The 27,653-nt window shown below is 44.3% G+C and overlaps 1 protein-coding gene across 9 annotated transcripts in view; it reads right to left on the reverse strand.

Annotated features, from left to right (window-relative positions):
- The window catches only part of BEND7 (BEN domain containing 7), a 92,847-nt gene that overhangs the window by 23,700 nt on the left and 41,494 nt on the right, over positions 1 to 27,653 (reverse strand). For 6 of the 9 annotated variants that reach the window (XM_057731615.1, XM_057731612.1, XM_057731611.1 and 3 more), the window contains 2 exons: positions 25,264 to 25,489; positions 5,280 to 5,399 (listed from right to left, as the gene is read on the reverse strand). In XM_057731615.1, coding sequence (XP_057587598.1) covers positions 5,280 to 5,399; positions 25,264 to 25,489 — 346 coding nt within the window. Of the gene's footprint in view, positions 1 to 5,279; positions 5,400 to 23,568; positions 24,132 to 25,263; positions 25,490 to 27,653 lie in introns of those variants that run through there. The other 3 variants (XM_057731618.1, XM_057731619.1, XM_057731617.1) reach the window with 3 other exon arrangements.

Raw genomic sequence — 27,653 nt, forward strand, 5'->3', positions numbered from 1 at the left:
ATGGGTATTTAAAGTTTTGTTGAGTTTTTAAATATTTTCTTATATATTTCAAAAATAACAAACGTTATTTTTGTATTTAGAAGACATTATTTTCTTCTGATTGGTTTAAGCGAACTTGAATAGGAAGATGAACTACACGGCACTTCTTTCATTGTCTGGAATTGTAAAAATTCTTCAGCAGTAATAGTAATAACAGCTGTGATAGGCATCACCATTTACTAAATACCACCTACTGAGCAGTATGTGTCCTCTAACCCTTAGGCACCCCTGCAAGGCAGGTCTATCTTATGCCCATTTCAACAAATGAGGCAATGGAGACGGACGTTAAGAAGTTTACCTAAGGTGATAATACAGCCAGTAAGTGACTCTGCCTAGGGTTTGACTCAGGTTAATACCTGGGCTTAATCTCTTTGCTATTAATAGTGCCAACATATATCACATGCATCACTATAAGCTACATGTTTTAAAACTTCTAGTTCGTTTTACACTTTAGTAACTTTCTCTACTTCCCATGAGTAACGGCTTTTCATTAGTGCAGACAGAAGTCAGTTCTGGGTATCAGCTGATCTTCCCTTTGTAATTCAGTTCGCCTCACTTTTAAAAAACAGGCCCTTGCAATTATATGCTTTAGTGAGAACCGAACATACACAAGCCCCGAATCTGTAAAGGATTATGTATAAATTAGTAGCTGCCCTGCTCAGACAGGGCCAAATGTTGTGGCTGAAGAACACTACTGTTACTTAAATTTAATTATGACGTCTGTAGCGACAGGTTCACAATCTTTCTTCTCTGGTGACAGGCAAGTTGTGAAATTTGGGAAAGATTGAGCAAGTCCAATAAAAATTTAATGGCAGTGACAGCTTTCCTCTTAGATCCAACACAAATTCAGGTCCTTTAGGGACTGTTAATCACTCTCCCCAGCCAGAGGCACAGGTTCTGGAACACCAGGCCTTCTTCCTGCTTCCTCTGGTGTCTCTGGTTCAGCCCCTTAACTAGCAACATCCAGATCCTGAGTGTACACCATCCTTTCCCCTCAAGCTCCAAGTGTTTCCCACATTTTCCCAGGTACTCCCACCACCCCCTGTGATGCCGGAAGGGGCTCTGGGTAGAGGAATAGATTTGTCAGAAGCTGGTGGCACAGCTGGGACCAGGGTGCGAGGACCACAGGGCAGCTGGTGGCTGGGTCCTGGCCACCCTGGTCCTTTGCCTGTCCTTTGGCCTAACCATTACATTTCAGTCTCTGCACTAGGACAAATCTTAGATGTCTCTGATGTTAATTCAGTGTCTTTGTTTTTTGGGTTCGACAACTTGCTCTGAAAAGCAACAGGTAGGTACAAGTTCTTACGCAAAACAGTCAGAATCACGAATCAGAATTTAGGCAGCATGAGACCAACTGAATACTTACTAGCAAGGACACTGCTCAGGCTCACATCGAAATCTGCTTTGGGATATAAAGCTAAGGATACACGCACCCAACACGACCCCAGTGCTCAATAAGGCGTTACTCATGTAAAGCAACTATACTCCAACAAAAATTAAAAAAAAATAAGGCGTTACTCATGGTGTGCTTTTATACCTGTCAGTCAGTCACAAAAAGTGCTTTCCCTGGAGCCTGAGAGTAACAAAGGGGCCTCTGTGAGGTGTCTCCGGGTGGAGGCAGGGGACCTTTAGCCTAGGAAGAGATCAGAGACCCGGCAGGAGGTTGGTCTTCCCAGGGGTTAGTGAATCCACCCAGAGTGAGGTCTGGGCGTCTTGACTCGAGACTCTGAACCTTGGAGAGGCCGGGAGAACAGGGAGGGAAGTGAGAGGACTCAGGAGACAGGGGCAGAGAAGTGACAGAAAGGGCCTGAGGAGGAAGGACAGGGCACCCGGGGATGGCCATGCAAGAGGCCGCAGGTGTCCCCAGGACGCGGCCACCCCGCGGGTTCTGCGGGGGGATGGGGAGGCATTTGAACCTCAAGTGAGGAACTGATGGAATCCTCTCCAGGATCTCATGTGACCACCATGGACAGTAGTCCTTTCATTTCCATTCATTGGTTCATTGGTTCATTCAACAAATATCGTGTGTCCACACTGTGTCACACACTGTTCTAAACACTTAGGACAGGAACATGCAGCCTCTGCCCCTGAGGATCTCGTGGAGGAAACAGGTGCGTCACTGTCACTTTTCAGGTGGCAGAAGATCAAAGTGCCGGGGCTGCCTGTGAAGCCTCCAGGAGAAAGTAACCTTTGAGATGCTGAGTGCTTCCTAGGCAGGGGGAGAGCGTGAGTGTGGGAGGCCAGCGATTTCAGACCAGGGAGCGGTCTGGTGCCGCCATGGGAGGAAGGCAGCTGATGGCAGGAGATGAGGCTGGCACTGGACCACAAAGAACCATGCGTGCCATGCTGGGAGGAGTGTTTAGAAGGGAGTTTATTTGGGGGAGGACAGGAAGCTAGAAGTATTTAATCTGCAGTGGGGCATCACTAGACCTCATTAGCAGAGGCACAGGGAATGAAGACTTGGGTCTCAGGATGTGGCCACGCCGGCACACTAGGGAGTGTGGCCACGCCGGCACACTGGGGAGCCGCCAATAATGGGACAGTGCCGGTCACGAGGGAGGATGCAGAACGAGAATGAGAAGGAGCACCAAGGATGAAGACCGGGACCCCGGGTTGAGGAGAAAGAGGCGGGGAAGGAGACCCGAGGCACTGATGGGGAATGTGGGGGAGAGATAAGGAGAATGAAATCACAGAACCTGTGGGAAGAGCGTTTCAAGAAGGATGAGATCTGACAGGGTAAAAATCAATATGGAGGTCAAGTCCACGTGTTAATATAAACAAGTGAAATCTGATGATCTGAACGTGAACATGGCAAAGGTTCACGTAGAGGAGGGAGGTCAGAGGGCAAAATGCAATGGATTCTAAAGTGAACTGGGATGGGGAGGCAGGCTCAGGGAATGCAGACGCCTTTGGAAGAAATCTGACCCACAAGGTCAGGAGAAAGACCCAGCAGTGCTTTTAAGACCTTCAAGGAGAAAGGAACTGCTTTGTTTAGTTTTAGGTGGCAAAGGGAAGCAGGGTGAGGTCGTGGGCACTTTCTGGGCATTAGTACATGTCTGCTCTGTATCGGTGGCAATACTCACATGATCTAATTTTAGCTCTGAAAACACTCCCCGAGTTCGGTATCAGCCTCGTTACATAAATGGAGAACCCGAGGCTCAGAGAGGTTGACAAATTGGTCCAGGTTCCCAGGAAATTGTAAACAGCAGGTCAGGGCCAAGAAAGCAGACCTGTTCTCTCCACTGCACCACATTGCATTTATTTGTGATGGTTTGGGATGCAGAAGACACCCGTGAAAACTGGGAGACGGAAGAGGAGGATGAGCACATGATTTACTGTCCAAGCCTGAAAGCCTTTGAGCGCGAAAGGGGTGTCACTGATCATCACGCCAGAGAACAGGAGCAAAGTGCCTGCCCCGGCACAGGAGGCTTGCTGGTCCGCTGACCAGTCCGTCTGAGGACACGACTGTGGCTGCCCCAGTGACCTCCAAGCCGCCAAGCACGGCCGCGCACAGAGACAGGCATCTTTCGAGAGGTACGCTAGCCTCTCTGATAAAGACATTCATGAACAACACACATCTGCCTCAGGACAGCTCTGAGGCAGGCTGTACTTCTATGTCCACTTCATGATGGGAACCCAAGATGAGAAGGACTGAGTGACGTGCCCAAGGTCCAGAGCTGGTGAGAGCGGACACGAGCCTTGGAAACCAGATCTACGCACTCCGCTGTGACTTGTTACCTAAAGCAATAATCCCTTTGTTTACCCATTAAAAACACTAGTAGTCCATTGCTCTTTATAAAAAGAGCATCTGTTAAATGTAAAAGAAGTCAAAAGGTTAAAAAAGGATGAAGGGAAGGTTTTTAATCAAAAAAATTCATCTAGGTGTAGCTAGATAGAGTCCTGCTAGCTGCTTTTATAAAACTGTAAGGTTTTTCACACTGTCCCTCGGTGCCCTGTGTCTTGCTGAGTCAAGGGCACTCCTGGCCTGAGCCCAGAGCTCTCCTCCCCAGGGGCCAGTGGCCGGGCTCCTCGGCAGGCTTGGTCACGGTTACTTTTGCTCATGGTGAGAGTTCAAGTAAGAGGCAGCGTTACAGACAGTCTCACAAGTTTGTGCCGCTGTTCTCATGGACCTCTGGACCTCTGTTTACATCCCAATGTGTGACTTTCAAGCATCTAAACTCTGTTTCCCAAACTCTCATAGCACAGCCACAGAAGCACAGAAGGCTCTTAGTAGGCCAGGGGGCCTGAGGTTTGATTGTTTTTTTGTTGTGGTGGTGGTTTTTTGGGGGGGTCTTCGTTGCTGTGTGAGGGCTTTCTCTGGTTCTGGCAAGCGGGGGCTACTCTTCATTGTGGGGCGCGGGTTTCTCAGTGAGGTGGCTTCTCTTGTTGCCAAACATGGGCTCTAGGTGCATGGGCTTCAGTAGTTGTGGTGCACGGGCTTAGCTGCTCTGTGGCATGTGGGATGTTCCCGGACCAGGGATCGAACCCATGTGCCCTGCATTGGCAGGCGGATTCCTAACCATTGCGCCACCAGAGATGTCCCTGTTTTGTTGTTTAAAAATAATATCTAGAGACTTGTGGCCTTCTAGGGATGATTATTCCTACATAATGGCAGAAACTGACCTCCAGAGGATTCTTCATTGGTAAATTGTCCCACAGTCACTTTGGGGAGACTTAGATTTCACATGACTAGATCTGAATAGCCATAATTCAGCTGGTGTTCACTTTTCCTGTAAGAATTATCCCAGAACTGCCAAGCCCAGATTGGAAAAAAAAAGAAAGTAAATCAATAGTTTACTTAAAAATCCCTTTCTACTTCACATGGTATTTCTGGTAGGTTGATTATTGTTGTTGTTTTCTTTTTTGTTTTTGTTTTGTTTTGTTTTTTAACCTTAAGCAACTAGTACTTTTTATAAAGTCATGCAGATCCAAACAAATAAAAATCAATAGGCAATAGAAACAAATCACCAAAGAGCTTCATACATAAGATTATTGCTAAAAGATTAGCAATCTTTTTCAATCATACTATTTACACGGCCTGACATAATTTTCACTATTTAGTCTTAAGGTGAATTTCAAAATCACTTGAATAAGATTTTAAAATACAAAACCAAAGCACATTCTATAAAGCTTCTCCTTCAAAAGACAATGAAGTATCCAAGAGCAAAGAACTGGACTTTGCGTCATCTAAGAGTTCAATAAAGCACCCTTACAGCTATTCTCTTGTGACTTATTCATACCTGAGCCTCTCTTTAACCGTCTTCTGGCCAGCTTGATCTGATCCTGTAGAATCTGAACCCAGTCTCTCGGGCCGGGAAGTTTATCCACGTGATTAGCAGTGCAGTATTTTTCTGTGAAGACTGAAAGAAAATGTGAGATATTGTTAAATATGTTAACTAAGAAAGTATGCAGATCTGAAATAGGAGCATAACCCCAAGAAGGAAAAAAACAAAAAAGAGTATATTTCTAAAAGATGTCAGTTCTGGGACTTCCCTGGTGGTCCAGTGGCTACGATTTCGCCTTCCACTGCAGGCGGTGTGGGTTTGATCACTGGTCGGGGAGCTAAGATCCCACATGCCTCCAGGCCAAAAAAACATAAAACAGAAGCAATAGTGTAGCAAATTCAATAAAGACTTTAAAAATGGTCCACATCAAAAAAATCTTAAAAAAAAATAAAGTGTCAGTTCTGTAGAGGATGTTCTCCAAATCCATATGACATTCCTTTGGTGAAGATGGAGCCTGGCAGGACCCATCCTACCCACCATGTCCTGTGCTTCCAAATATGAAGTCGTTCTATGGAAACGACTCTTTCTGATGGCTCCATGTCCCTGCGAGTGTCTTACAAGCAGAGAAGAAAATGCTTCCTAGGGGTGCATTGGCCCCATGACAGAATTCTGCGAGTGTATCAACATATTTCACTTCTCTGTTGTTAACTCAAAATCAAATGGAAAATTACATAGAAAGATGATGTTCTGGTGGTGATCCCTGCTAACTCGATCAGTGCTCAAAATAGATGCGATGCAGTCGGGTCTTAGGTGAACGTTCCAGTCCTACTTTGAGTCAACCTCCTGCATTTTGTACTAGCAGCTTCTAGGAAAGAGCTCCCTCATAAGCACAAAGAAAACTCTGGAGAGTCACGTGCCAGGAAAAAAGGGAGGCAGGGCAATTATCTTAGGAAAGCCGCACAGCGTGTGACAGTGCACAGGGCGCTGGGGTTGGCATTTCCGCTTCACACTTCGTTCCTGAGCACTCTTCAACCTGCTCCCCTCAAGGTCAAGGCCTGCTACTCGGTCACGTCACGCTGCCTTCTTGGTATTTAAAATATCGATCATTTTAACATTTTAAAGGTTTCTTTTAAAAAGAAAGGACAGAGGGAAATGTTGACAGATTCAGCTACATAAAACTGTAAAATTGCTATTGAATAAAAAAATAAAATTTCATTTGAATGAGGAGAGCTAGTGGCACTAAATTTACCACCATAGGAAGATCCCCCAACTAAGACCTGAGGCAGCCCAAAATAAATACATTAAAAAAAAATTCTTAAGTGGATCAAATATTAAAAAAAAAAGAGAAGGGACCCATTGTCCCGAGTGCAGAAGTGCCAGGAAGGAGGGTCCTGGAGGCCATCATCACAGATGGCACTCTCCAAACATCAGGTTCCGGCAGGGAAGGAAGAGGAGGAGGAGGAAGTCTGGGGTGGGAGGTGGCCAGCACTGTGGGCGGGGGAGGATCCAGGGAAAAGGAGGGGACAGTCAGAGGAACCATATGCCGAGGCGCGCTGGGTGGGGGGTGGAGTCAGGGTCCAGGAGAGAGCGGGGGGTTACCCTCGACCAGAACCAGGAGGAAAACCTCCTCCTCTAAAGCCAGAGGAGGGTCAGACTGGGGTGGACTTAGAAGTGGTCAGAGGGGGGTCATCATCGCTCCTGACGCCTCAGTGAACGCGACGGCGAAGGGCGTGGAGGGCGTGGGGACATCTGGAACTGCCCAGAGACGAACGGGAAGAGGAAGGCAGCAGCCGAGGGCAGAGGGCCGAGCCGGAGCAGGGGGCTGCGTGCGTGCGGCGGCAGCAACCGTAGGGTAGGCACGTTCTCCAGGGCACCAGCCAGCTCCTGGTCCGCGGTGGAGACAACGGATGGGAGGGCTGGTCTGGGCTTAGGATTTTGCTGGACAGGTCTGGCAGAAGGACCGGATATAAAGCACTGAAGATGTTGGCGAAGATGCCCCCTGGATGAACTACAGCTTTCTTCACCCATCCTTCCTTTCCACCCAAATCTAAGAGGCAGGTGAGGCCAGAAAATGGCTCAGACTTGGGAAAAATCTACGGAGACCAGGGAATGGAATTATCAGTGGGGTTGGCAAGGGGATGCCAGGGAGAGGGGCAACTGAGAGTACAATGGTGGACCAACAAATATTGGCGGTGAGTGGGACGTGCGGTCCACAGTGTGGGGCTGGAGTTGAGTGCAGGTGAAAGCCAGTGTGGACGAGGTCCCCACACTCTAGCTAGGGGGTCGCAGGGACCTTTCACGTGGACAGCGAAGTGATCCAAGATGACAGCGGGACCTGGGAGTGAGAGGAAGAGGCAGAGCTGTGCTGATGGAAAGGCTCCAACCCAGCCCCAACTGAGGAGAGGAGGAGAGATGAGGAGGGGGCAGAAGTAAGATCCAGGGAGAATATCAACCAGGCTGCCCAGTACACGATGCGTGGGGCCTGCGAGGAAGCAGTCTCCACTAGGAGAGATGCAGAGGGGACAGCATCCCTGGAGGAGAGGTGCTTCTGAATCTCCTGTACCAGATTATAGACAACTTAGGGCTCTTTGTCTATTTTGTCTCCCTGAAAGCACCTACTGCAGTGCCCTGGACTAAGAACTCCACAAACATTTGAAGAATTAACAAACATATTTTCTGCTTTTGCTTCTAACGGAAGTAAATACGGTAACTCAGACATTTAGGCTAACTGGGGGCAGAAAGGCCTCTCTGAATTAGCAGGAAATCTTAATAGCATATATTTAAAGAAACAAGAAAGATAATACATTCAAATGCCCACGATGAGGCTTCTTAATCAGAGAGTTGCTGAAAGGTTCTTGAAATCCTACTTTAATGAACAGGAAAAAATATTTGTATTTGGCACTCTATTAGTATATAGGAAAATGTGTACCACAGAAATGACTGATTACACCGTCTTAGGTAAACATCTCCCGCCTTCCCTGTAATATTATTTATGTAATTAATTTCCATAGCAACCCCTCTCTTCTTAGATTGGGAAATGCATGCCTCCAAATTAGCCCACATTAGAAAGTAGAGATTCGAAATTCACAAAATACATTTGGGTTATGCCAACATCAAAGTGATTCCCGGCAATCACGTGTGTCTACGACAGAGTTTTAGGAGAACCAGAGGGAAGGTCTCCCACTGTGTGAGAGGCTTCCAAGCAGATCTTTCTAATCTCATTTTAAGCTCAAGTATTCTGCCCCTCGTTCAAAAGGCAACAATTTCTGGTTACTTTTTTCTCCCTTCAATGAAAAGTTATCTGGTTTCAATCACAAGGAACCAGGGAAACCTCTGCCTCCTGGGTCTGTGTCTGAGATCTTTGCTTGCAAAGCATTAAGCTTGCCGAAAAATACCTCTACAAACAAATGTTTCCACTGGGCATATTACTGATGTTCTAGTTCATGGCTTACACTTAAAAGAAACTTAACTAGAATCTACCTACAGAGGACGAAATCCTATTCTTTCTGTTACATGCGCAGATGAGGCCTGAGAACAGGGCCAAAGGATTGTCACTGTATTGATCTGAAAGCGCTCCACGTGCTATGTGGGTAGAGGTATCGGGTAAGCAGAACATATTTTTGCTATCTGAATCTATAGCTAAAGGTCAAGCTATTATCCTGGTAACAGTTCCATTAGGAGTAATGATGTGAAAAGAGGTATTGCATTAATGCGCTGGGTTTCCTACTATGTTAATAGCGGGCCATTAAGAATCAGAGTAGAACAATCTGCATTTATCCTTAGAATGCAATAGGTCCTGAAAAGAAATCTCCCTCTTCTCCTATTTTAATATATTAAAGAGAAGCAAGGGATCATTTTAAACAAGTCCAAATAATCTGAACAAGGGGATTAAGCCCAACAATCAAGCTAAATAGAAGAGTGGAAGCATCTACTCTGCTTGACACAGTCTGAGCTCCCAAGGCACAAAGAGTACGTGAAGTCACCAGGGCAATGACAGATGTTCAATTTGATCCGTACGTGAATAAGGACTTTTCTTAGATGCTTCCATTCATCTGAACCATGCCCTTGAACTGTGCGTCAATAATGAATGAGCCAGAGGTGGCCGAGCCGATCCTTCCCTGGGAACGCGGCACCTGATATAATCACCAACGATCATATCACGGTTATACTGATGATTATATCACTACACACACGACAGTGCGTAGTGTGTCTGAATGTGATGTCTTGGGAACCGAGCGGATTGACTGTGATCCCCACACGGCTGTCTGTTCACGCCACAGTTCCTAGAGGACCCTTCATGGGGGTTTTTCTGGGTCTCTGCGCCGAGAAAAGCAGGATGTGGTACAGATGTTTAAAGAAAGCCACTGGATCACACAGACAATTTAAGAAGCAGGAGAAGACTTGTGGAACTTTAATTTCACCGTGAAATCCTCTAGCTGGGTTAAAACTCCGGCCAGCCGTAAGAGCCCAGCTTATGATTTGCTGACTCAGGGTTAACTTCCGGTCAGGCAGACAAGCGGAAATCAAGGTTTACATCAAGCAGAACTGAAAGTGCAGTTCTCATTAGATCCGCCAAACTCCCAGGGCTTGTGAGGGGCTGGGGTCAAGGGTGAGAAAGAGAAGAGTCCGCAGTAGGGTCCCGGGGATGTGCAAACAGGGAGGAACCTTGGGACCAGCCCCGAGGAGAGAGGGGCTGGACGGGCAGATTAGGCTTCCCTGCAGGTTGAGCCCACCTCTTCCCATCTGAGTGAGGATAAGACAGGCAGCACCCCTCCCACATTCCCCTCTTTCCTTCGACTCCTTCCAAGCTATGATTTGAAACCTCCCATGTGCTAAGCACTGTCTATCTCATTTAATCTTGGCAGGAATCGGCAGCGCAGGTATTGTGATCCTATTTGACAGATGACAAGCTCAAAGTTCGGGCAGGTTTAAATCACCAGCCCAAGATGGCACAGCTAAGAGGGATTATTTTTCCACATAAATTATTTAATTTTTAATGTCACGTTGTATATGAGCACACAGATTCTGTAAAAGAATAATGACTGAGTTCTCCATAGAAGCAAATGGGAAGCTAAGGTAATGCTTCCACGTGAGAGCTGTGATCGCTGGTGTGACTTTCAACCCCACAAAGCAGAAGCGTGGCAGCCAATGGGGGAGGGAGACCCGGGCGGGTCTGTGGGATCACCCCCCCCCCACATTAAGGGGCCCAGGTGGCCTTGGTAAGGAAGACAGAGGGACACGGCCTTAGGTAGCCTGGGTGTATAGTGAGGGTGAAATAAGGACATTTTCAGGACAAAGGCTGAAAGACTATGCCACACAGACCCTCATTCAAAGCATTACTAAAGGCTGTATGTACTTGAGGAAGAAGAATCCAAACGTGGAAGGAAAGGTGGGAGGAGAGAGGGGAAGAACAGGAGGGCACGACCTGCAGGATATTAGGAATTACTGCAATGCCAAACTAATGAAAGCTGTGTAGTACGGGCTCAGAGGCAGATAAAAGACCAAGTGTAAACATGGAAAAGGAGAGCTTAGTCCATGACAGCAGTGGAATTACAATCCATGTTAAAGAGAAAAAAGCATGGTGTTAAAATGACCGATGACACCTAGAGAAAAACGCATTCAACCCCTCCCTCACATTCTAGGCAAAAGTAAATTCCAGGTGGATAAAAGACTTGAATATGAAAGAGAAAACTTTAAAAATTTTTTGGGAAAAAGAGAGAGAGAGAATACCATTACATAATCAGGGCAGGGAGAATTTCTTAAAAAGGGCACGAGAAACGCACAAAGCATAAAGTAATCTATCTGACTGTTAAATCTAAACTGTGGTATGATGAAGGACTTCGTCGGCAAAGTTTCTACTAGTTGGAAAGTGAGAAGAAAAATATTCTTAACACCTGTAACAGAGGAAAGAATTCACGTAAGTCAATAAGGAAACCGCAATCTAACGGGAACATAGGAAAAGCATGGAAATTCAGAGGCAAACAACCAAATAGCAATAAATATGAAATGATGCTCCACATCGTTAATTATCAGGGGACCCACCACTGAGCTGCCCTTTGAGACCAGACTGGCAAAGAGTCTTAACACCCAGTGCTGGCAAGAATGAGAAAAAGTGGAATTTTGTATCCACTGCTGGTGGACGTCTACACGATAGTGCTGGCTTTAGAGAGCCATTTGGCAACACTTAGTGACACTGACGATGCGTCCACCCCCGAGATGCAATCTACTCCCTGTTGCATGCCACCCGCCAGGAGAATCGCAAGCAAGGAGAACCAACTTAACTGTCTCTTAACAGAAGGCTGGGGAAGAAAGTGCTTTGTTTATACAGTGCTGAGCAGTTAAAATGAATACACTGGATTTATAAATGTACTGATATGGATAAACTTGAGAAAAAAAGACACAGACTTGCAAAAGTACAGCATGAGGCCACGTATATAATATGTACACACGCGAATTCACAAAACGATAGTACATGTGATATATGGATACACACTTAAGCAGTAAAGTAAAAAGAGCGTGATCGGGGAATAGTCATACCAACTTCACGTTACTCTGGAGCAGGAGGGAGGGAGAGTCTGGCGGAGGAACATTTTGATTCTTAAAAAAAATAAAGGAGCAGGGGGTATGAAGTCGACCTAACACCTGTTTTCAATCTCAGTGGTAAGGTGGAAAGAAAAGGAATCTTGGAAAATGCCTTCAATACATTCAAGATGAAGAAGGATACCATTATTTACACTTGTGACCTCAAGACTCTGCTGATGGGGACAAACGCTGTTCTTCAATCAAGTCTATGAATGTGGGGCTTCGCTGGTGGTACAGCGGTTAAGAATCTGCCTGCCAATGCAGGGGACACGGGTTCAAGCCCTGGGCCATGAAGATCCCACATGCCGTGGAGCAACTAAGCCCTTGTGATACAACCCCTGACCCTGTGCTCTAGAGCCCACAAGCCACAACAACTGAGCCCATGTGCTGCAACTACTGAAGCCCACACGCCTAGAGCCCGTGCTCTGCAACAAGAGAAGCCACCACAATGTGAAGCCCGTGCACTGCCATGAAGAGTAGCCCCCGCTCGCCACAACTAGAGAAAGCCCGTGTGCAGCAACGAAGACCCAATGCAGCCAATAAATAAATAAATAAATAATAAAATAAATCTTAAAAAAAAGTCAGCCTATGAACAAATCAAACAATGTCTCCCAGGATGAGGCCGTGGAAATGCCAGTGCTGACTTAGTCTCAAGCACACTCCTTACACACACTCTCTCAGGATGGGCACCAAAAGCTTTCTTTAAAAGAGAACCAGAAGACCGGGTGATTGGCCTGCTGGGAGTAACAGGTGAAGGCAGGAATCCATCAACCTGCAGGTCTCAGCTGAAATGCGACCTTCTCAGGCAAACCCTCCCTGAATTTGTTAACCAGTGGTTTTTAAAATAATACCATCTAGTGACTGTCCAGACTATAAACTCAACAAGGACAGAGATCACAGCTCTCTCGCGTTCATGGCTGGCCCATGACAGGCAACATAAATGTATGGTTGGTGGAAGAATAAATCTGAGAAACTCTCTTTCTCTGGCCTGTGGCTTAACTTGAAAGGATTGAAGGAAGAATTTCCTCAGTAAATAGCCGTCAGTCTTGAAACACACTGAATCCTGGAGTTCATTTCAGGTTTGATTTAACAATAAGACTTAGAGTAGTTCACCAATAAGTGCACCTAAATATGAAGTCTCTAGATTAGATGCAGAGTTAAAGAAACACAGTCATGCAAACAATATGTTTTTTGCTGAGATCAGAATATCCTACTGAACTGTGTACACAGGAGACTGCAGGGCTGGCCCAGTAGAGGGATAGCTGACCATAACCACCATCAAATGCTTCGTAGAGGGCTGTAACTTCCAGTTGGTTGTTGTATGAAAAGGAATCTAGGAACTTCCCTGGTGGCGCAGTGGTTAAGAATCCGCCTGCCAATACAGGGACACAGGTTTGATCCCTGGTCTGGGAAGATCCCACGTGCCGCAGAGCAACTAAGCCCGTCCACCACAACTACTGAGCCTGCGCTCTAGAGCCCGTGAGCCATAACTACTGAACCCACATGCCACAACTTTCACTGAAGCCCGTGCGCTCGAGAGCCCATGCTCTGCAACAAGAAAAGCTACTGCAATGAGAAGCCTGCGCAACACAATGAAGAGTAGCCCCCAAACACCTCAACTAGAGAAATCCTGCGCACAGCAACCAAGACCCAATGCAGCCAAATAAATAAATTAATTAAAAAAAGGAATCTAGATATCCATGAAACTTATTCCCAGTTGTATTTATTTAATTATGAGAATTTGGACAAAATTTACTGAAGTGTAGATTTCTAAACTGGAAGAGACTTGAAAAATTAGCCAAGCCACACTCTTTTTTTGCAAGAGAAGGTAATGTGTCAAGACCTTACGTGGCAGAGTCAGAAGTAAATCTACATCCCATGATGCTCCTTTCATTGTCCGCAAACTGGTGGGAGTTGGAGGTCTGAACAGTCTTGTGGAATCACAGTGATTCTCAACGATTTGAGGCCAGAGTAGTCTGGAGGAAAAGAACAATATCCCTTGCCTCCCTCTATTCAGTTTTTGCTACGATGGTGTCTCTGTCTAAGAGGAAGTGCCTTTAGTGGTGTCTTATGTTAAACAAAGTTAATTTTAATTTATTTTTATTTAAGCAAGCCCTCAGCAGACCTCATCTGTAACACAGCTACAGGGAAGTGTAACACGTTGCGGTGCTGCAACACGTTTGCTTCACGTGCTTGGTGTATTCCAAGGGGATGAATTGTATCTGCTAAATATTAAGATCTGGTTAATGACAAACTTTGATGTAATGGTGATTTACCATTTACCCCCTTTTTGGCAAAGACAGATGCTTCACGATCATAGGTGTATAGAAATTCTACTCGGAAGACAACTTGGAAATATGTATAACTCATTTATTTCATAGATCAGGAACTGAGAGGCTCAAGTGAAAGAAAATTTAAAAGATCGAGAATCAGCAGTTCAAATAGCTGCTCAGTGGCACAAAACCACGTGTCCGCCAAGCGCCCAAGCATTGCTTCTATGTTTATCTGTTCTTTACAGAAATGATGAGGAGAAAGTGCTGAGTTTTTCTCTCAACTTTTAAAGCTAGGGCTTCCTGGCATATGCACTTTCCAAGTCGTTCCATGAGGTCCTGAGTTCACCTGCTAGCCAGTATCAGCTACAGGGCCAGAATGAGTTCGGACACATTTGGGAAGTTCGGGGACCATCCTATCCCTCACGACCTCCTAAATTCAGAGATGGCCAAGGTGGGAAGAATGAGAATGATGAGCTGGGAAAGCAGTGGGGGCGATGGGGGTCTCGCCCATGGGGGTCAGGTCATCAGAGCAACATACTCGCCCCACCCCTGCCTGCACTACCTGTGGCTAATGTTGGGGAGTGAACATCAGGGTGAAGATGCCGGGCATCGGGACAGGGCTGAGGCCTCAGAGCTGGCATTCTATTTCCCGATCTTTTTTTAATGGTAACAGCTCCCTTCTGATGGGGATCAGCTTTAAGGAAACTTTGGGCTTATGTTGAGGCTGACAATAAAAAAGTTCTCGAACGTTTCCTTGATACTCTCTCTGAGGCACCAAGGTACTATGAGGATAGATGCTAAAAAAACACAGGGATGGATAAGGATATGGATATATTGAAGAGGTAAAGACAGAAAACGGCACATTTAGCCTGTTTAGGGATTCCATTTGGGGCTTTATTTAAAATCAAAACCCCACGAGAAAATTATTATGCTTTACCTTTAGGAGATGATTACTCTCTGGCATGAACGAAATTGCGAAAAACTACACTTCCTATATTGTGTATTGTGGAGGCTGCTCTTTGATGTTTAACGATAACGCATGCTTTCAGAGCCCCCACGGAATACAAACGAGGTTTTATATTCAGGATCGTCTTGATGGTTTTGATTGACAAGATTTATACCATTCTTGACTGCACCACTTGATTGTCTGTTGCTGTTGTTTCTTCTAATCTTCAAACTTAGATTCTGCCTTCTCGAATTTCAGCAGCCCTCTTCCAGCTGGTCATGCAGAAGTTGTGTGCTTATCCTGTTATTCATGCCCTGTATACATCCAATGGGGTGGAGTTGTGTTTTGATTTTTTTTTTCTTATTTATTTTTGGCTGCATTGGGTCTTTGTTGCTGCGTGTGGACTTTCCTCTAGTTGCAGCGAGTGGGGGCTACTCTTCGTTGCGGTGTGCAGGCTTCTCATTGCAGTGGCTTCTCTTGTTGTGGAGCATGGGCTCTAGGCGTGCGGGCTTCAATAGTTGCAGCACACAGGCTCAATAGTTGTGGCTCGAGGGCTCTAGAGCGCAGGCTCGGTAGTTGTGGCGCATGGGCTTAGTTGCTCCACAGCATGTGGGATCTTCCCCACCCAGGGATCGAACCTGTGTTCCCTGTATTGGCAGATGGATTCTCAGCCACCGCGCCACCAGGGAAGCCCCGTGTTGTGATTTTTAAGAAACCACCTTGTTCAGTGAGGATGAACTGACTGCCTGATTCCCTCCCTCTTTCCTTCCTTCCTGCATTTATTGATCATTAATTATGTTTCCCGTGCCATGGTATTTGCAAAGCAAATGTTTTCCCCATGTAAGATTTGCCCCCTTGGAGCTTACAGCCTTGTTGGAAAGATAAGATGTCCAAATACAAGTAGGATGACCACAGATCCTGATTTGCCCAGGACCGTTCAAAATGTCTGTTTTCCTGGTGAAATGATTAACAGCACCATTTTCACTCTCAAAGTGTCCCAGTTGGGGCAATAAATGATACAGTCATCCCTCACATAAACCATGAGCAGCAAAGCTAAGGGTTAGGATGTATTGCTAAGCTGTATAATGGGAACATGTGCTATAGGAATTTACAGAAGGGAGAAATCAGTGGGAGGCTCAGGCATCAGGAGAATGTCTCATGGAAGAGGTGATGAGACTTGGGCTGGACCGAGAAGAATGAGCTGGATTTGTCTACAAAAGAGAAGAGCATTGCAGCCCCGGGGAACACAGGATAACTCACAGTCCAAAAGGAATACGTGATGCTTGAGGAACAATGTCAGCGCTAGGCTGGTTCACTGGGTAAGAGCCCTGAGAAATGTGGTTGGGAGGAGAGGAAAATCAAGTTGAGGGGAGTCTGGCAAAGTCCAGTGTTTGCACTTGATTTAATGCGCAAAGAGGAGGTAGGAAAAATGTCATGAAGTTACAAGTGGCTGTTAGTGTGAACTAGACAAAGAAATGAGGGGAGGGAGGATATGGAAAGTGTTTTTGCCAAATTTCAGGGACAAGATGACGGATGGATGGACTAGGATGGTGTCAGAGAAGCCGGAGACCAGGGAGAGGAAGGACAAAAAGAACTGGCAGGACCGGGTTGTGAAGTGGGATTAACTGGCAGAAGAGGGGAAAAAAAGGCATTGACGGTGATTCTGAGCTTTTCAAACTTGAAAAGTAGTTGATGCCTCTGTCAAAGATAATATGTCTGGGACTTCTCTGGCGGTCCAGCGGTTAAGACTCTGCACTTCCAATGCAGGGAACTCGGGTTCGATCCCTGGTTGGGGAACTGAGATCCCATGGGAATTAAGATCCCACAGGCGGTGTGGCCAAAATAATAATAATAATAATGTTTTCAAGGGGGTGTTAGTGTTAGAAGCCCCAAGCCACCTTTCAGGTGATGCATGTGTGGGCAAGAAGGACCACCCTTGACTCTAGAAAGAGGCCAGGACAGGCCCCCAGGCCTGGTGGTTAGGTTGGATGTTCTGTGTGTCTTGGTCCCTGTATCTCCTTTGCTCCTGGCTTCTGTCCACATTTCTACTTAGGATTTGCCCCCACTTAGTTGTAGATGGCTAAGCTGCTTCCACATGGTACGGGTGGTGATGAAGAGGTGGGGGGAGACATGTAGGTAACGTAACCAACACCAGATGTGCTCTGTGATCGAAGGGACAGGGTGGATGAGGGGGCGCCAAGGTTCTGAGAAATACCAGGAGCTGATGATGGAGAAGTGTCAAAACCTAACCAAGAGCCAGAAGCAAGAAAGAAGAATCTGGAAACACAGCTGACGTAACAGAAGACTTGACTGTAGGGAGCAGTCAGTGAGAAAACCTGACTAATTCCAAGAGGCAGCGTCTCTCTCTTCTAAGGATGCTTTTAACCAGACAGATGCAGCTAGGTTTGCTTTTATACAAAGATGTCTTCAAGGCAGTTACAATCGATGACAGCTTTCAGTTCAATTTTAAATAAAGGTCTATGGATTTTTAGGCATTTTCTTAATGGAAGCTGACATATATCCTCAGATTTTTTTGTGGGCTTACCATCAGTCCCCAGGACTACAGTGACAGCAACTATCCCATGATCATTTGTATACACACCTTCAGGGCAGCAATCCGAGCACATGTCAGTCCTGCATCTCTCAGATTTCTGCAGCACACCTTGTATGAGACAGTCAATACCTCTTCATGGAAATGAATTAAAATAATTGCCAGGTCACTAGCACCAACGATGGGTCCAGGAAAAAAGCGACAAAGGAATGTGATTTGACTAATTTTGGACTTATTATCCAATTCTGCTTCCCAGCAGTGGGAAAGAAAATATGAGAGATGTGGCATTACCTAAAGATGCCGGTGAGCGTTTCAGATGAGCCGCACACTTCAGCCTTTAAAGGCAAAAGAGATGAGCTACGCAGAAAACATTGTTTGCTAGGTTCAGGGCTGTGGCTAGCCCACGCCATACCATGATGCAAATTAGAAAGGCGTCGGGACATTTTACGTGCATCTGCCAGAAAACTGTCACGACAGGGCTTCCCTGGTGGCACAGTAGTTAAGAATCCACCTGCCAATGCAGGGGACACAGGGAAGATCAGTCCATGGGCTGGGAAGATCCTACGTGCCGTGGAGCAGCTAAGCCCGTGCGCCTAGAGCCTGTGCTCCGCAACCAGAGAAGCCACCGCAATGAAAAACCCGGGCACTGCAATGAAGAGTAGCCCCCGCGTGCCACAATTAGAGAAAGCCCGTGCGCAGCAATGAAAACCCAATGCAGTCAAAAATAAACAAACAAAACAAATCATAAAAAAAAAAAACTGTCACAATAAACAAATCAAGAACATCCACCATGGGAAGGGTGCCCATAACATTGTAAAATGCACAGTCATGCTATAGTGGCCCTGCTTATGCGACAGAAACTCATCTCTTTTGACAGGAGGCTGTTTATGTAATGAAATGCAGGCTGGGTGACAATTCAGTGACCGGGACTTAGAACTGAGTCCCTGTGAGTTAATCCACCACAGGTTCCTGTCTGTGGTGTGATGGGCTGAAGATAGATCAGCAAAAGCCACAACCTCCTTCTTAACAAACGTCTGCATGTTTCCCTTTACTTCTTATCCAGATGGAGTTGTCATTTTGAGGAAGGGGAGGTCCCTTTTCTGAGCTTACGGAAGACCAGTGACCAAATAGGGACACTCGTGCCATTCCCTCTGGCCCCAAGCCCAAGGATTCCGGTTCATTAAGTCTGGGATGGGGCCGAAGCAGCTTTAAGAAGCAACTTTAAGAAGCACAGCCCCGGCTGAAAACCCCTGGAGGTAAACGGTGTTTGAGTCCGTTGCACTGGTATTTATATTTATGAAGTTAAACACCTGAAGGTGAAGGGGTTAGTGAGGACTCAAGGCCCAACGCTTAGAATAGACTTTAAACAGTTCTGGAGGCGAAGACTTTCACCCAATGTCTTACTTCACGGAAGCTGCATTAAACTTACTCTGTAAGTTAACCTTTTCCATTCTTTTTGCATCTGGGACACTGCTCATCCTTCAAGGTCTAGTTCCAGTGTCACCTGTTCCGTGAGCCCTTCTCTCACCAGGATTTCCAGCCTCTGTGCTTTCTCCTTCCAGCAGTAACAGGCACTTGACGTTTATTCTGTTCTATCCTGGAGACGGTTCTAGGTCCTGGCTCACCATTGACATGTCTGTCGCTCCGCTGGACGGCACATTCCTGAAGGTCAAGGGCCATGCCTTACTGGTCTTTGTGAGTGTGATTTGTAACAGAAATGTCACGCCTGCCGATGAGTTCTAGGTTGGTGAGGTCAGTGAAAATACTGCAGACATTTTGGTGTTCCCGTGACTTACTCAGTATTGGTAAAGCAGCGAAGACCACGTATCCTGTACCACACTGTTGGGTGTGGAAGTTGGCTGGCTAAGTGCTTCAAATATGCCATCGAGGAGCCTGGCCAAGTGCTTGCCAAGAACGGAGACGACATCTTCTGTAGTGATGATAAAGCCGCACAGAAAATACACATTTTTTATTGATCCACCTGCCAGACTCGGGCTGAAGTGTGGCAACACGCTTCTTCCTCTTTGGTTAACTAGGTGGTTAATCACTCAGGTCCTGGGGAGGCACTGCAGGCACGTCTGAAACCAGGGCCCTTGTATAACACAACAGGGAAAATCAGTTTAAGCCCCAGAGATTCTAAGGATGAGAGCCGCCAACACACGTTCTCTTCTCATTTGCTCCAGGAGAGACGTAGGGCAGCCTTCAGAAAAGGGGTGCTCTTGGCAACAGAGGAAGATGAACGTGTGCAGGAGGGCTGTGCAGCCCGTACGGATCGTGGCTCATCGAGCCAGTGATCAGAATCGGAGCCAGGATGGCACTGCTCTTCCCAGGCTGGTCTGGAAACAGCCTGCACCAGGCACCTGCAGGTGCTTGCTCAAAATCCCGACTCCCGGGATCATCCTGCACTGACTGGATCAATCTCTGAGAATGGGACCCAGAAGTCTGAATTTTGAACCAATACCTCAGGTAATTGTGGTGCACGTTGAAATATGAGACCAGCTGTGGAAGGGGCTGAACACACGGGGCTCTGTGTGTGGAATGAGCAAGATTCAGTATCACCCACCTGTCCCCGCGGCTCCATAAAAAGAGGGAGGATACAAACAACAACGAGGTAAAGTTACAGACAAACTATGACTCTGATGTCACTGAACTGTCGTTATAAATGATTCTGTTATATATTAGCAGTTCTATCCTGTTTTAAGCTGATATGATATATAAAAGTCTGAACAGCTAAGTTACAAATGATCTTCCAAAAGGATTCTTGAATGAAAGCATTCATCAGTTGGTTCCAATGGCCAAACGCTTCAACTAGAATTGAATTTACATACAACGTCACGCAGGGCGACATGCATGCTCTTTCTGGGTCTATGTACTGGAAGAGTTTCTTTCCCTAGGGAAGGGAACACACTTCTGTTTTCCTCTCTACTATGATGGGGCTGACTCTCACTGTCTTCAAAGAAAGACCTGCCCTCGAAGCTAGTAAATAAACTGAAGGACAGCTAAGCTTTGCCTAGAGATTCATTCTGAATACAACACAACAACTGACTGGTCATTTTAAATCATTAGTGTGGTCAACTTCCTGGTGCAATTTACAAAGAATCCAAAGTGCTAAAATTTAAGATAGAAATGTGAAGTTGAGGCACCTTTCTTTCTTTTCATATAGTCCTCACAGAAGGAATGAAGTAATGGAGTCAGGGAGGCCTGGGGTTAAATCCTGCCTCTCCCACTTACTAGTTGTTTCCTTTAAGTTTATTTAACTTCTCACAGCCTCAGTTTCCTCTCCCGTAAATGGAACTAAAATCATCAACATCGTAGGGGTATCTGAATTCAAGCTGATGTTTCAGCCTAGTTCTTACAGGGAGTTCTCAGAACACAGAGAAGTTACTATCAAGAAATAAATAAGAAATCAGATGTAGATTCTACCCCCAAACATATTAAAGTCTATTTGAGATCAGATAGAAAACAGCTATTCACTTTTTGGGACTAAATCCAAGGAAATAAGTAAGGATATACAATAAAAATGGAAAATAAAGGAATTCTAAAATGACAAATATAGACCCTATGTGTCTCTAGAGTTGCTGGAATAAAAAGAGAGGTTTTGGTGGTCTGTTCAGCAGAGGTTATGAAAGGGTGAGGTCACATGAAGTCTCAGAAGTACCGTCGAGTGTTTGGAGCGCCACGACCACCACCCAAGGAGGATGCTCCCAGGGATACTCTGATCCCTGAGGGCCGTCCCAGCTGGTCAGCAGCCCTGATGCTCCCCAAGAGCAGCAGTGCAGTTTGTGTGTTGCATGGGGTGAACGAAGGGCAGTAGAGTGGTTCTTGCACTTGACAGGCAGACCTCATTTCCTTTGAATGCAAGAGGATTCAAGAATCTAGTGTTTTTTGATAGTAATAAAACTTTCTCAATCACTATGAAGCTAGTGATTTTAAAAATGGTTCTAAAAATGGCTTTACTGCAACTACACTTTCTGAAGAGCCTTCAGAGGTGCAATGATTACGTCAATAATTGATAACTCTCACTAGGTCACCCTGCCTGGTCTCCTGGCATAGGACACCAAGAACTAGGTGGTCTTCGGCAGGTAAAGCATAAAGGGAGGGGAGTATGCCTGGGTCCTGACCTCCACTCTGCGTCCTGGCTGTAAAATCATTTCCAAAATGCATCCAGGACATAGAACTATCCTCAGCACCAAAACCTAAGACTCCACTTAATCAGTTCCTAAGTTGCTTCTTGCCAGAGTTAAACTCAAAGTGCTCAGGTGAATGTTTCTAATTAAGGATACTTTCATCACCACCACCTTGGGTCATACCTAGACATGAATTTTTAGTGAATTATCAATACGTGTTAGCTACCCTAAAACAGATGAGACTATGTGAAAAGCGTGATCTCTACAAAAAGGCTTATATTTTATTTTCAAGATACTATACTATGGGGGGATATTAATTATCATTACAAAGAGCTATGTTAACAATCCCAGAATAAACTGCTTTTTTAGTCCATTTCTGTTTCTGTTTATAAGCATTTTACAGGTTTTCCTTCATCTTTTTTTCCCATTCTTGTCTTAACCAACCTCATCACTTTGTTTGAAACAAAAATCTAGCCTCCACTATTGTTTTTACCTTGAAGGTTATATATATATATATATATATATAAAATATATATACAATTTATATATATAAAAATATATAAAATCAACCAGTCTTTGTATATTCCTCGGTTATAGAACTTTTCCAGTTAATACAGTATTGGGGCACTATCCCGTAAAGGATGGAGGAAGAAAGACTGAATCTTTAGTATTTGCAAAATCTTTCTAAAGTATGTGGTAGACAGCAAGGGTAACATGAGTAGTCTTGCCATTATTATGTAGAAAGAAACCATTTTCTTACTTTGTCACATTACTCAGATTCGAAAAACTTGGCTAGGGAAATAAATTTCTTTTTTTTTAACTCTAATAATAGCAAGAAAAACTGGGTATAATTATTCAATAAGACCGTCAATTAGGAGTTGCTGAGATTTCCTGGGTCTCTCCCATTTATACATGGTATTAAATTTTGTGTGATTTTCTCTTGTTAAAAAAAAAAGACCTTTAATTAATAGCTACTTCCAAAAATCACTTTATAGTATAGTATGTTGGTTAATAAACTTTTAGCAAGTCAAAGTGTGGTATGAAAAGAAAAAAGATATTAGGGAATTAAAAATTATATTCAAAATTATATTCAAGTTTGGTTTCCTTTTTTTTTTTTTTTTTGCTCTCATTGGCACTTTATTAACTGATAGCAATTTACAGCAATGTTTTGACGTCAGTCATTCCAAATTAAATGTGATGTTCAGTACTAGGCCCATTATGTCAATAAATTAAGGGCAAAGTCAAGATGAAAACTAAAAACCTCTGTCCATTTGTTCACCCAATGTGTATTTATGGAAACCCGACTGCGTATAGAACTCTCAGTGAAGTGCAACAGGTAATAAAAAATTTGAAGACAAACTTGTCCTCAAGGTGCTTGTGAGAAATTGTCAGAATAAATCAGGTAAAAACGTTGGCTAGTCATGAGAACAGAATGTTCTTGAAGAGATAAACCTGACACCACATTTATACTTTGAATGAAGACTGCAGCAGTGTATACGGTACCCTCTGAAGATGGGATGATGGAGGGCTTTCAGCTTTCTATGCTTTTTTATGGTTTGGATTTTTTTTACAAGCATGCATTATTTTTGTAATCAGGAAAAAAATCAAAATTGAAATATTTCTCTGCATCAACACAGCAAGTAAACAAGTAAAGATACAGTATCTGTTGCTTTAGATTGTTAAGTGCCTCAAGATTTATGTTTTGTTCTAAAACAATTTTTAGCGCCAGGTTTAATTCAACAATAAAAGAAGAGTATGAAAAATTTAAGTTCTTTGGTTTGAATAATCTGCTTTATTATGCTCCGGGGCAGAAGAGGCCTCACTGCCATTTTTATTTCTAGCTAAAGAGGAGGGCTGTGAAGAAGATTAAGGCATGTTTTCTGTTTGTATTTGTAATATACTTTTTCAAACTACTGTATGATGTCCAGTCTAGATTGAAAATGGTAGAATAAACCCATATCAGTCTACTCGTAATGATATATTTCATTATCATCTATGATGAGAGTAACTTCTACTGTCATTAAAATGGAACATGGTCATTTATGATTCCTAATTTCCAAACACTTTCATATTGTTAATATACTGCCCTGGAAAAAGAGAAAATTAAAACAATCCCTGGCTACATTTCAGCATGTTTAAAAACTTCAGCATGAAAAGCATCATCAGCCTTGACCTTTATGTTTCCAGAAGCCCCAGCCATATTAAATCCAAAGGGGACCCTTCTTCAATTCAGCAAGTCCTAGTTACATCATTGACTATTTTTCAAATTCTGTAATCTTGTTTTTAGTGTCGCTTCAGGCTGAATCATTCTTTTCAGAAATGGCACAGATTGTGGTATCTCTGTAGCTTATTTAATACAACTCAGCTGTCACTTTAAGTGAAAAAACTCTGTTGGAGAATGAGAAATTTTCTGTTAATGAAGGTTCACATCCTTCTGGCCACGAACAAAGGCTGCCTGGTACTTGCTAACTCCATTTAAAAATCGTATTATTTTGAAAAGTTAATTGTGGGTTTCCGAGTATCCTCTAAGTGCTATTGAATTCATTTACTTGTTCTGCACGATGGCGGGGACCAGGAGTGGGGGGGTGTCTCTGTGTGTCAGTCCCAGTCCATACCCAGACAACGGGGCAACCTGGGCAGGGAGGGGCCTCCAGGTGAGTGATTCTGAGGTAACTAAGGCCTGATCCCAAATTTTGTTTTCATGGTAGTTGTGTTTACATTTGCAAATTCATTTACATTTTTTCTGGAAATCACATTTAAATACTTCTATTACCTAAAATTACATTTATCAGAGTCCTAAATAAGGACATTTGAAAATTAAGAAATAAGGAAAATTAAATTAAAAATATGCAACGCATCTAGGATGTGGAACTGGATGTAAATGAAGATCTACGCACACGTGTGCCTGGTGGCCATCATAGCGCAGTGGAGTTCAGACGCCCCTTCACAGGTGTCAATGGGGAGACCCAGGGTCTTGTTTGCACATAAGTGGTACGATTCCATATCAAAAAACTGGAGGGAGGGGAGAAGGGTCTGGCTTCACAGTGCAATCACTTCCATTTAAAGTGTCTTCAGAAGCGGTGACCTGGTAAAGCAACTTCTGAACTTTGGAGAGAACTGTTTTACTCTCTTTTCAAAAGAGCATCACAGCTTTGTTCTTACAACTAAAAATCTAAGCAGAAATCCTATTTTGATGAAGTTCTTAGAAATGACTGAAAGGAAAAAATACTTTCATTTTCAAAGTTAATTAAGGAACAACTTTTTGGTTCTGCAGCAGATCAGACTGGCTCTTAAATTCTGATGTTAACAAATTAACATCTCCTTGAAATAGCAGAGAGAGTCTAGTGGTATTTGGGGCGGAGAGTTAGGGCGCTCACACCCAAAAGCCACGCCAGTGGGCAGAGGGCCAAAGGCAAAGTAAATTCTCCTCTCGTTCATTTGCTACAGTTTCAGCTGCATCTTTATGGAATGAAGGCAAAGCTTAACAAAGACCCCGTAAAATGAAATGATGCAGACCAACCTTTTATTGCACCCACAATATTTTGGTCTAGTCCTTTCCGGTTGTCATTGAGTCCTCTTTTCCTCTTCCCATTGGGTAGGGAGTTAGCCAAAGTCTTGTCATCAAAAAATGCACACACCAGTTTTCTAAAGAGAAGGCTTCCTGAGCGAGTGTAGTTTGACAATATAGAGTCCAGCTGAGATTTAGGCATAAACACATCGAAGCCTTCAGCAAGCTGCACTTCTGGCTACCAAAAGAACATAAATATGTCAGTAAAAGCAAGATTTGAAGCAACCAACTTTGGGCATATGTGCAACAAAAAACCATCACTAGCTCTTGCAACGGCCATATATCCTGCAAACCACACAGCCTCAGCTTTGTGTGCCAGTGTCTGCGATTTACAAAACCAATTACTAGTTACAATTCACCAAACAAGATGCTCTAATTCCAACATTGTCTTGTCAAAAGCAGTAGAAAGGAGTACGCTGAAAAAAGCGTTCTCATCTTCGAAAGAGTTAAGACAAAGCTGGATAATTACCAAAGCATCTAATCTTAGAGCTACCCAGGGGACTTGAGACTTCTGGGTCAAACGTCTGCATTTTGTAAATGAAGGAACTCAGGCCCAAAGAGATCATAATAAAAATGACTTAAAAATAATTTAGACGTACTCAGTGCATTACAGTTTACAGATCACTCTCCCCTACGTTAAATAATTTGATCTCATTTGCCTAAGGACATGGACATGGGGCTACCCCATAGGTCCCGTGCTCTTGGTACTAGGCCAGTGGTTTTTAGCTGTGGAATTGTATTTTTCCCTCCAGTGAAAACTTATGTCAACCAATATATAAAATAAACAAAAATGTGGAACAGGTGCCCCAACTCCTGCTTTTGGGTGGAAAATCTGAAGCTCTATCCCAGAGCACCATTAGAAGAGCAGTGTACCAATCATTGTGCTTCCCTGCCGGGGATGTTCTGGCTGGGATACTGGATCAGAAGACCAACGAGGGGCCTTTCAACTTGGACTCTACCGTGTAAGCTCAGACACTGATAATACATTATCTATGTATACGCCACAGATGTTTACAACCCATCTTTCAACCCAGCTTTCCATTTCAAAGCCTCTCCTAACTTCTTTCCCAAGCAGGCAACTATGCATTCTCTGTTGCTGCTATTTATTTGACATACTTGTATGATTGTGTTTATTATTCTGTATTATAATTATTGATTATATCAAGGCCCTTCCTGATGCCTGGAAATAAGATTTTGTATCTCTAAGGCTTGGCACATAGTAGGCACTCAATAAATTTTTTTTTTTTTTTTGCTGCGCTGTGCGGCTTGCGGGATCTTAGTTCCCTAATCAGGGGTTGAACCCGTGCCCTCGGCAGTGAAAGCGCAGAGTCCTAACCCTTGGACCACCAGGGAAGTCCCTTATTAAACAGATAAAAGTTCATTAGTCATGATCTAAACTATTAAGTCATTTACTGTTGATTATAACATGATGACTTTAATAACTTTAGGGTTGCAGTTGGCAAGCTTTCGTTAGCAAAAAAGTCAGAAGGAAACCTCACTTAAGATGAATCATAAAAGCTAATTCTTAGATCTCATATTTAAAACTTTGCAAACCTGATGCTACTTTAGATTTTCTCAATCGTATTAGAAACGTGAGGATTGGGGTCTAGTTTTTCTCCTGGAGAATAGCAGTTATTATTTTTCTTTAACCTGTTGCTTCTCAAAATGTGCACAGTGTCCTGTGGTCAGAGTAAATGGCTCAGAGAGGGGCTTAAATCAATCAGATGATGTGGGGATGATTTGGGGCCCTGCTCCTCCCAAATGGAATCCTCAACTGGATTTTCCAGAAAGTCATCACACTTCTCTGCTTTCCTTTGCCGTTTGGCTTTTGGTCTCTGAATGCTTGGTAAATATCACTATGAAAACAGTGCTGCTGGATGGTTTCCTGACTTTTGCACCTCACTGCTAGTGAAGGTCTGCAGAGGAGAATGACGGGAGCCAGGGGCTGTGCCCCAACTCCGACAGAAGCTGTACAATCGGCACTCAATGCATGTTTGTTGAATGACTGAATGTAGCAATGTTAGGATTGAGAGAATTCTACCATCAAAATCAAAGTGGACGTTTTACTCATAATCAGAATTTTCTTTTGCACATCCTATGGCTGCCTTTAGACCTTTTATGCTAAATGAACTGACCACAGACTTTTGCTAAGTGCTCCTATATCGTTTGAAAGCCATTAAGAATAGAACCCCAGTCTACTTTATAGAAACAGCAACGGACAGCTGCGTGAGGATCCAGGGTAGTAGAGAAGCTCTTAAACTCGTAATAGAGGAAAGGGAAAGATACCATCTTCTCTCATTCACGTATCCTTGCTGGATTCTAATACCACCAAGCAGGTGTTT

Source organism: Hippopotamus amphibius, chromosome 4 (assembly GCF_030028045.1).
Source record: "Hippopotamus amphibius kiboko isolate mHipAmp2 chromosome 4, mHipAmp2.hap2, whole genome shotgun sequence".
In the NCBI taxonomy this organism is placed as follows: Eukaryota; Metazoa; Chordata; class Mammalia; order Artiodactyla; family Hippopotamidae; genus Hippopotamus; species Hippopotamus amphibius.